This window comes from Bactrocera latifrons, unplaced genomic scaffold, assembly GCF_001853355.1.
Source record: "Bactrocera latifrons isolate USDA-ARS-PBARC rearing strain unplaced genomic scaffold, ASM185335v1 scaffold_13, whole genome shotgun sequence".
Taxonomy (NCBI): Eukaryota; Metazoa; Arthropoda; class Insecta; order Diptera; family Tephritidae; genus Bactrocera; species Bactrocera latifrons.
Window position 1 is genome coordinate 1,586,836 of NW_017534741.1, and position 11,563 is coordinate 1,598,398.

Here is an 11,563-nt window from a genome sequence, read left to right on the forward strand (position 1 = left end):
TAGGTGGCAACGTCTTTCAAAAAATAATTCGACAAAATTCTAACAAGGGTTAACTGTTAATTTTATTTAATTTATTTTAACAATGTTTGTAAATTTAAAAAAATATTATTAGGTGGCAACCCTTTTAGATGTTTTTCAACCGTTTGCTTTCTTAACACTTATATAGCTTTGATCTACATACATATTATTATAATTCACAATTTAACAATTTGATTTTCAAATAGGTGGCGACGCCATTCCAAAACTATTTGCACAAAGATCTAACATGTGCTAACTGTTTATCTAAAAAGTGTTAACGGATTATTTCAGTTCTCGATAAAATTTATTTATTCCACAATATTTATAAATTGAAATACAGGTGGCAATCCTTTTAGAATTTTTAATCTTAATTCCTTTTACAATTAATATATTTTAACAATTAATATAAATTTAAAAGAAACGTTAACTGGCGGCAAACCTTTTCGAAAATATTTGCAACCATATGTACTTTAAATCTCTTTGTACACTATTTCAACCTCGAATAAGTTTGTTTTCACATTTTTGGCACCCAAGCCTTCCCCTTACCCAGTGGATCCGCCACAGCAACCTTCTAACTTCCTACCAGCAAACCTGCTGTTTGCATCAAACACTAAAAATATAAGAAGTAAATTTATTTAATAAAAGTGATGCTCTGTTTATGTCGATCGAGGACCTCAACTATTCAATGCTTTTGCTGCAGTCAAATTAAATTTCGCAATTCCCAGAAATCTTTGATTGTTTTGCAGCAGCGCTTTGTTTGCATTTCGCAAAACACCCTTCGTTCATCAAAATTTTCCTCGTGTGACAATGCATTTTCATTCATTCAATAATTTCCAAATTGCCAGTGCAATATAATGTAAATTTCCGTTTTGGCAGCAAGCAGCCAAACATTACAAATTCATTGCCGGCAACCACGCAGCAATCAGTCCGTGTCAACATATGCATGGCCATCGTGTTAATGACCGGAAACATTTTTTCCAACCGTCTCTGAGCACAACTCATTTTTAAGCAATTTTCTATTATACTTTGGCAAAGTGCTGAAATAATAAAGCGAATTTAAAATTGCGAAAAATGAGAGGAAGCTCAAGGAAAATGTTGGTGTATGGTCCGGGGTGAACGGTGAGGGCGAAAGCAAATCACATAACGAGCGCAAATCTGCAGCATACGAGCTTAAATGGCAGCAATTTAGTGTGGCCAACGACGCGTGACTGTTTTGAAACTTTTTACTCCCCCCTATCCGTGCACACTTGGTAGTGTGCATCGTGTGTTGTTGCTCTGGTTGGCAGCACATTTTCTTTTCACTTCGCAGAGCACGCTGCTGGCATTACGCAGTTACAGGCGTGCAAACATTTCTTGCCGCCAACCTCTGATTTTTCTTCATTATTGTGAGCGTCCCTCGCTTTGTTCTCGGCCACACGCCCAGCCACGCCAACATCCGTGCGTTCTAAGTTAGCATCCGTTTCCGTTAGCGTGCTGTGCGTGTTGTCGCTCTCTTTCTCTCTCTCTTTCGTTGCTTTTTTTACTATGACATCCGTTCGGCGTTGCTTTTGTCACTAATATGTACTACTTACTTGCATACGCCCTTTCCTGCGTGTGTGTGTATTGTAGTTGGTGTTTTCTATTATTTTCCTTTTTTCTTAAATTTATACTTTCCGGCAGCCAGAATGCGAGTTTGTCGCATGTTGACAACAGTTCACTCATTTCACTAGCACAAACTCTCACCTGCCTTCCCTCCCTGTCGACCAGTCTTTGACAGTCACTCGCGCAGTCACGCAGAGCTAAACAATCAAAGCGCACCCGTACTTCCGTCTCCTCGCCGCGTTCTCTGCATATTCATCTCCAGCTAAACTGCCAACACTACTAGATACATATTTGCACTCATCTCCAATATCCATATACTCCCATCATATGCCCTACCATTCCCGGTGCTTTTAGCTGCCGTTGGAATCTGCGTGGTCACCTGCTAACTGCCCGCCATCCAGCCACTCTTAAATTTCACTTTGTTGACACGTTCTTTTCAAGCGTACCACACTTAAATTGTATTTCCGGCATAAAGACGACACAAAATGATTTCCGACGTGCTCCTGACATGCTCTATTCGCTATCGCTTCTCTTTACTATGCACTTCTCTGCTGATTTCACTGCCTGAAATCGGAAAGCACGCAGGACACGTGATTTCAGAGTGAAATTGTAATGTGATGTTGGAGGGAAAAGATGAACAGCATATTTTCACTGGTGAACTTTTGAAAAGAAGCAAGTGGAAAACCTTTGAAAAGTAACAGTCTACCTGTTTTTGTAGAAATTGTGAAGCAATAGTTCACATTTCTATTGTGGCAGCCAAAGCACACAAAAAGTAGCAGCATCTTTCCGAGAACTTTTTATGTCCTCTGGTGAGTTTAGTGGATGGTTAGGTTGTTGACTGAGACTCCGATTATTTATATTTGGATTGGTCCTTTGTGCTACTAGTAAAACTTCCAAGTATGAATCAAAAGTATCGCGGGTGGACGAGGCGTGTTGCTATTGTTACCAGTTTTTTAGGAAATTATTTTTGAATTGGGCAAATTTAATCCGTCGTCTGAATATGTGACATTTTAGACATTTCAAAGTCAGTTTTGAGAGCGCTATAGAGTCTAATAGATGATTGTAGTACGTTTTCTTCCAGACAAATTGGCATTTAGCAAAGTCATAGATGATCAATGCACAGTTAGAAGTCCAACAACTTGGAAGCAAGTTGAACCTTGACGAAGCCAAGTGGCCCATCTCTTGCAGCGGCGGATGTGCTAGTTTACCAACACGCAGGAATTTCAATTTCTTGATTCCAGTCGTCTTCATAATGATTTTGGTACTATGTCCTGTTTCTTTTGAAGCTCATTGGCTTACAGTTTTCAAAGATTATGTTATAACTAGACGCCCATACATCCAGAGGTCTGAAACTATAGTTTAAAGAAAATGCCTTATTAAAATATTCGACGAATACATTTCCTTTGAGTTTGCTCAAGCTCACTGCGTCACTTCTCCAACGGCCCCGACTGAGCAGCATCTCTTTCACAAGTATGAACGCTTAAGAGGGAACTCTACCAAGCGTAACTTAAATTTTACAAATTGCTACAAAAACAACATTTCCGTGAGACGGCTGAAGTTTAGATTTCCTAAAAAATTGCTGGCATATTGCCAACGTTAGTAGCCCACACAAGTTACGAATTATGAAAAGAAAAAATGTTCACATTAAAGTACTAACACTTGTGTAGTAATCTTTCATTATAATTCATATTGAGATATTTTATTCTCTTTGCAGTTACACCACTTACACCACAAGCATCACAATCACCAACATCGAGACGCCAGCAATAAGAATAACAACGTCGACAACAACATGGCAACAGCAGAGGCACATGGCGCCGAGTCGCTTGTCGCCAAACTAGAAAATGTCGAAGAACAATACGAGTCCATTATACAGAATCTCCCACAGGACTGCAGCGAAGCGCCGACTAGCAGTAATGCCGGCCTCTTCATGATTTCACCATCCGGTCAGCAACGACCACGCATGGTGCATTGCAGCGCAGACGGTTGGACCACCATACAGCGACGTTTTGACGGCAGCGCCGACTTCAATCGGTCTTGGGCTGATTACGCTGACGGTTTCGGACAACCAGCCGGCGAATATTGGATTGGCAACGAACAGCTACATCATTTGACACGCAATAACTGTACTCAACTGCGCATACTCATGCAGGATATTTACGATAATGTTTGGCTAGCACAGTACGATCGGTTTTACATTTCATCGCGTGCCGATGGTTATCGCCTGAATACCGCCGGCTACAGCGGCAATGCCTCCGATGCGCTCGACTATCAACAGGGCATGCAGTTCTCGGCGATCGATGTCGATCGTGACATCTCACAGACGCACTGTGCCGCCAACTATGAGGGTGGCTGGTGGTTCTCGCATTGTCAGCACGCCAATCTAAATGGACGCTACAATCTGGGTTTGACTTGGTTCGATGCGGCGCGCAATGAATGGATTGCCGTCAAATCTAGCCAAATGTTAATTAAACGCCAATCGGCGGCTAAGTGCAGCGCCGAATCGACAGCTGCGGAAGCGACGACGACATCTTGGCAAACAGCGGCGTCAACGTCGTCGTCACGACCATCATTGCTGCCGGCAGCGCTTGCGACTGGCCAACAACAGCTCGTGACGGACGAAGCGCACTCGGAGGCAATGCCAGTGGCGCCGGCGCCAGCCGCAGTGAGTAGCGCGACGCAGCGACCAGTGCGCTCGCCGGCAACGATAGCGTTGTATGCTTCCGCGGCGCGTCTGTAAGGTGCTCTCTGAAATTGCTCACACAAAACCGCCAACCAATATGTAGATGATGATGTGCGCGCCACCACAGTCATGCCTGCGGCAGTTCACGTGTGCAGTGCGTTTGTTGATACGTCTGTAAATATGGTTAGATCGGCGCGACATATACGCATACATATGTACATATGTATGTGTTTGTGTACTTAAATGTATGCCGAGAACTGATTTGATTTTCCGATTTATGCGTGTGAGTAAGCAAAACAATTGCGCTGCAGTGTATTTATTTAGTCCAAAGTTACTAATTGATATAAGTTTTTGTGCATGTGTGTGTCTGTGTGAGTTTGAAATTTAAGCTTAGGCAAATATATACTATATATATATAAGTATATATATATACATATACATAAGTAAGGTAGTGACAAGCAGTTGCTTTATTTAAGTAGTATGTATGTGCACGGCAACGAGTAAGGAAATGATTGAAGTAAACAAGGGCTTGTCAAATGATTTCATATATCAGCTATCTTTTCACTACTTTAAGCTTAGACTAAAGTTTCGTATATACTAAAAACATTTTTTTTACCAACTCGATTGTATGTTATACATAAATATACTTGCTTTTTATAATTAAAAATTTTAATTAAGTACTTAATATAATATTTTATATATATTTGATTATACTATTATTATTTTTTTTTTTTTYGAKAKGCACTAATATACCTTCCAATGCAAATACTTCAGACCTTCAGAGAACTTTCCTCACTTGCGTGAACTTCTGCACATGACGCCATCCTCCACAAAGACTCCAATAACTTACTTTTTTATTATACTTTAAAATTGCTACCTTCGAAAATGAAAAAAAAAAAATAAATAAATAAAGGACATCCATAGTAGATTGCAGCTGTTTGGAAAGAAAATTAAAATATCAAGAATGAAAGGAAAAATAAAATACGGCCGCTCTAAAGCGCGGAAGAGTAAAGGGAGGCGTGTGGTTGAGTTTTTAAGGATTGAAACGGTTCATTTCGACTTCAGATACAACTACGAGTCCTATAAAAAAAGTTATATGGCAAAGTTGTAGGTAACGATAAGATCTACAAATCTTGTCTCGACACTTTTTTCATATATTCTCAAAATATATGTGAAAATTTCAAAGATAAAAGTTTCTAGGTTTTTTTTTTTTTTAATTTGTACAAAAAAGTTTTTCTTTCACACAATTTGGCGTATACATACTTTCTTAGGTCCCAAATACACTGTATATTTTTTGTTTAAAATATTGAATAAGAACCGACAAAAATTGGAAAAACCCTTAGTGATTACGTGCTCCACCCTTCTAGATAACAATTATTACTTTCTTTTAGAATAATTGAAAAATATATTTTTTATGAAAGCAATTTAAATTTTTTAAGAAATTGATATTTTTAAATTTTTTAAGAAATTAATATATTTGGCTCAACGCAAGGGAGACATAAGTAAGTGTATTTCTTTTAAAATTTTAAAAGTAAACTCATAACTTTCCTTCAAAAGATTTAAGTAAAAAACCCACCCAAAAATGTAAAAATCAATCACAAACACATTCTTTATGAATACATTTCATTATTTCAAATAACGCACAGTTTTGCATATTAATTAACAGCAATTCGGTGGCAGCTGCTGTAATTCCTTAACATATTGGCAACAGGAATTTCTGCTGAATCCATTAGTACTCCAAATATGCCTTCAGCCGAATTATTATCATGTCTGTTCGCAGAAAAAAAACCGTAACGATTTTTCACAACTAATGAATACTTATGAAACGTAGGCAAGTTCCAAACCCTCCACAATGTTAGTTAAGTATGCAACCCACCTGCAAACCCATGTCAACGATACCGTTGCTGAAAGTACGAAATACAATTTCATACATATAATGTAAAACTGAATGCGTCCACTAATTACAATAACAATGCTACAAATATTTATACAATTAGAAAGCACATAATAAATAAGTTCAGAATTTGCAACAGATAAAATTGTTGGCAATTTTTTTCAATAATATTTCTTCTCAATTATACAACCTAAGTTATTAGAGTGCGCTCTTGCAGTTCATTTCATATACAATTTCAATAAAATATTTTCTTTTTCAATTACTTTGCATAATTCACTTTTGATTGTACAAAGAGCAACAGAAATTCCGATAAAAATAATTAAAATTACGGTAAATACATTTCTGAGAAAACAGACAGGCAAAAAATTATATTTAATTTCCATTCACCCACTTAAAAGCTACTCAGTGTTTGAGCGTAATTCAAAGCTTGGCTGCGTGTGCACTGCTTTAGGGTTGTTGCTGATTCGCAATAGTTGGAAAAGAGAATAAATTCATTGCCTATAAACAGTTGAAATAAATGCGGAACAGTTTTTGAAAATTTCGATGAGTAAATTTGTTTGTTATCATTTATTTATAATCAAGATTAGTATATTAGAAATTTTAAATAATTGGAAAGTAAAGTTACTCAACGCTAATAAAATTATACAACTCAACTCAATTGAGTTGAAATTGAGGCAACTCAACTCTCTTAAGGTTTAGCATGACCAACTCAGTCAATTTAGCCTTGTACACATATCACGCATTAATACAGTGTATAATATTAGTTTTTGAGTTATCGATCTGAAATTTCGTACACGTCCTTTTCGTCCAAAGAAGCTGCTCTTTCAACTGAAGTGGAGTAGAGCTGTATACAACCACAACCACAAAAAATATGTTAAAGGATGGCAACTCAATTTAAGTTTTTTGTTAGCAAAAGGTTTTAAAATTTCAAGAGATGTGGAGTTGAGTTGTAAATAGCTGCAACTACCAAAAAAAAAAATTGTAGGCAAAGATAACTGAACTAAAATAGTCTTGTTACCACGAAATTTTTAAATTTCAACTGAAATGGAGTTGAGTTGTATACAACCCCACTAGCACAAAGCTGTAAACAAAAAATGTAGACGAAGACAACTCCATTCATATTTCTTTGATAATGCTAAAATGTAAGTTTCAACTGAAGTGGAGTTGAGTTGTAAATAACTACAACCACAACAAAAAAAAAAAAATGGTGGTAAATATAACTTCACTAAAATATTTTTGTTAACGCAAAAGTTTTAAATTTCGACTCAAATAGAGTTGAGTTGAAACAACCCTACTAGCTCAAGGTTGTAAACGGTAATATCACAAAAAATCTGTTATACGATCAGAACTCAATTCACATTTCTTTCACAAGAGCAAAATTTTAAATTTCCACTAAAGTGGAGTTGAGTTGTAAGCCACAATATGTTTATTAAATTCACTTAAGCCGAACATATAAAGGATCTGTGTAGATTTTTTTCAGTGATATATAATATCAAATGCCTGAAAATTAAAACAAACAAAAGCTGCAAAACGAAGATCTATACTTACATATTGTCTATGAATTGCCATCTCGAATGCAAATTATACACTTTTATCTTACAAAATTTCCCTACCCAGACATTCTTATTAGATCATTTCCAATGCAATACGTGGCTCGCTTAATACCCCGCACAATTGGTAAAGAAAATACATGGTACCACATTAATGAACAGAAATACACATACAGTTTCAATTTGCTGACATTTTTAAATCAAATACACATTAAATATGTGTAGTCATATAAAGGCTGCTGTATACTGAAAGATTAATTGAGTTTAATTGAATATTAATGTGCCCACTTCACATTCAAACGGACGGGAAACATGCACATATAGAGGCAGTAGGGGGGATGAAAACAGGAATTGAAAGGTAAAGGATACAAATGATGACTGGCATTGCATTCTCAGTTATGCTTTTCATTTTATATTGTTGATTCAACACAAACGTGACAAAGGCATAATATATACCATTTGAATTATTTATACTAAATTAGGTAATTTTTGTTGTGGTTGGAAATCGTGTAAAGGAGTCTTAGACAATTCAGCTAATAGTAGGGGTTAAATGGCTTGTTTGCATGTACTACATCATGCTTCAATTGAAGCATTTGCTACAACATGTATTAAATACTCGGCGTCAGAAGTCTTATAATATATACAATATAAACATCTAATAAACAGTGTGACTAGCTAGCGTCAATTTAGCCATGTCCGTCTGTGTATCAGTATATACAGACGTGAACTAGTCCCTAGTTTTAGAGAAATGTATTTGTCTTTCGCACAAGTCTTACCGCACCCAGAAGCTGTTTATTTGCCGAAAGCGCCATCCGAGGAAGATTTTTTTTATTTGACAAGACATCCCTACAAAGTTCGATATGCATAATTGACTACGGCTCAAGTTCTTCTATGGTAAACTTTTTATTTGTGAAGGGTATTCTACAGTTCGCGTCTTTTCTTGTCTTTAGGAAAATCCACCTTCAACGATTCTAGCTTAAACTCAAAAAATATCTAAACCATAGCAACCACGAGGTAATTGTAGTGAAGCAGCAGCACTCTCACTTCACGCTTATTGAGAGTAGAGAGCCGCATAAGTGGTTAATTATTTCACACGTTAATCGGTAAGCAACGGCGCCAGAAACGCTGACGCATCAAAACAGGCATGAAAATTGAACTTTAACTGCTGTGCTGAGCATGGTTTGGCGGCTCACTTACTTTACTATATAGTGCATTTCGTCACCTAAAATACAAAAGAACGTATCATCAAAAAATTGAAATGGAGCTTTTTATGACTTACAATTCACTACAATATACTACATATATGTATCTATATAGCATAAAATGTTCAGCTTCCACGGTCAGATATAACCAATATATAACCAAAACTCAATTTTTTTCAATATGAGTGTTTTCGATTACAACGTTTTTTCTTCAGCTCTGAAATTACGAAAAGTGATGTTACGTTATTTTGCATTTTAGGTGCGATATATAGAGTAAGATTTGCATATCTAGCGCCCTGCAACGCCAACAACAGCCAACAGCTGCGAAGCATACGCGCTTACTTTGTGCATAACCGTGAAGGCAAATATTTTGCCAAGCACACACACACACACTCACACACAATGCGTCTACACACCAATTACTTACTCGCCGATGAATTCGCACAAAACCAAACCAGACATTTTAGCCATATAATTCAACAAATTGTCGAATCCACATACATTGAATGCCCAGCAGCCATTCACGCCAGCGCTGCCTCACTCACTTCTCACCGTTGACCTACTTCCGGCACACTCGCAGCATGTTGGGCTTCGGCATACAATTCAAACTAGACTTGAAAATTCTAACTGGCTGCACCGCTACGGTATTCGTGTGCGCCACGCAGCAACCAACAACCTGCAGCCAGTGCGCAACCGGCGTGCAACGGAGCAGCCTCCGCAGCCAACAAATTAATCTAAAACAATTGCTGCGCAAGCATTTCGTGAAAATAAACAAAAGTCGCACATTTGCAGGCGCACTTCGCTGTGTGGGCATGCAATTCGGGTTTTCTAATATTTCCACGCCGAAATAATCCATTTCCATTTGCATTCGCAAAACTCTCAATGCGATTGCTCGGCGTGTGCGGCAATATGTCTAGTGGGAATTTAATAGAAACTGACCGAATGCTGAATTTATGTTTCTTATTTTTATTTCTTTATTTTATATTTCGTGCTGCAGTTTTGTGTGTGCCATTCATTCAGCGAAATTAAATTTTTTATCATTGCACTTTCTTATTTAGATTTGCCTGCAATGCAAGGGTACACAAAAGACGCGCTGAAGATTAAATGAATTGGACCTACGGCAGGTGGAAAAAATATTCGCTTACAATGCATTCATAAGAATGTTTATTCATACCTGAAATACGCATATAGTACTATATACAAAGATTTATGCATTCCCAGCACTACTTCCTTAAGCCTTACTCGGCTTATACTATTAGCTGAGCGGTATTACTATTTTTGTTCTTGCACTTTATTTTATTGCCACCATTCTTTCTTTTTATTTTTAACAGATTTCCATTAAACCAAGCTCATGCCATATTTCTCCCATTTTATTTTGCTCAATATGTTTTATTTTCATTTACCTACGCCGCTTTCTTACCCAAATTGAGTTCGTAAAATCATTTCGCTTGCCACAGATTTACGTTAGCATTAGCTTTGCGGATTCTGTGGATTAGGTACTTTGTTATGTGTTTTTCTCTTATTTCTTTTCAATTTAAATAAATAGTTTAGGAATGATAAAATAACGATTTCAAAGTATGCAAGTGCTACTCATTCTGTTCTCTATTTACCAGATTTTTTTTACTTAATGAACAAGTAAAAAATATTTGCAAAGATATATATTATTTCCGAGTTATTTTCGATAATATAGAGAGATCTAAGCTACCATTGTCATTGTCATTGTCAGTTTCTAGAAAGTTGCATCGAGCATCAAATTCAGAAGACATATTTCTAATTATTTCACTATGCTTTTTATACTCTGAATGGAGTTTACTTAGTTTGCCACCAAGTTTTTAACACGCAGAATGAAGCTTGGAGACCTATAAGATATTTATATATATGTATATACTACTACTTAGAAGGGGTCGACGTACATTTTGAAAGATAAATTAGGAATTTTAAAATTATGGACAAAGTCTTACAATTTCTTGCTCATGGTATAATGATCAGCGTGACGACTTAAGTCCATTTTGGCATGTCCATCGTTCCGTCTGTTTCTCTGTATATACATACATGACTTAGCGTCCCAGTTGCTTAAATTTCGCTCAGGAATTTTGCACACGTTCTTCTATAATTAAGGAGCTGCTCATTTGTGAATTTCAAAATAAAAAACTTAGTTTGTAAACCTTTATTAATTTACAAGATATCTTCACGAAATTAAACATGAATTATAGCCTAAGGCAGCGCTAAAATTGCTGCCGAAATCGGACCAAAATGACATGTTGTTGCCATACAAATTGGGCGCGAAGAATTTAGTTTTTGCATGGAAACTTTTACATATTTGCATTTATTTATTAACCGCTTTGTTGAAAAATTGAAACAATAACAGCAAAATAAATAACTTTTTAAACAATCAACCCAATAAACTGCACTCGATAATAATTTGCTTCTAATTTTCGATGCACATTTATATTTTAAGGATGGAGGCCGATTATAAGTAATAGATTGAGATCTTTGGTAATCAAAAATGTGCATCAAAAATGTAAATATGCAATAAGAATACTCCGCCTGTGGCAATACAACAATATTCTCAGCGATTACTCGCGCATTCAGAAAAATGTTATAAATATTTATACACGTTTAAAGAATTGAGTTT

At 36.6% G+C, this 11,563-nt stretch overlaps 1 protein-coding gene across 1 annotated transcript in view; it reads left to right on the forward strand.

Moving 5' to 3' along the window:
• LOC108978929 (protein scabrous) overlaps window positions 1-4,850 on the forward strand; it is a 90,117-nt gene extending 85,267 nt beyond the window's left edge. The window contains exon 4 of the mRNA XM_018949448.1: window positions 3,314-4,850. Coding sequence (XP_018804993.1) covers window positions 3,314-4,339 — 1,026 coding nt within the window. The 3' untranslated portion in view covers window positions 4,340-4,850. The remainder of the gene's footprint in view (window positions 1-3,313) is intronic.
• Window positions 4,851-11,563: the final 6,713 nt, after the last annotated feature.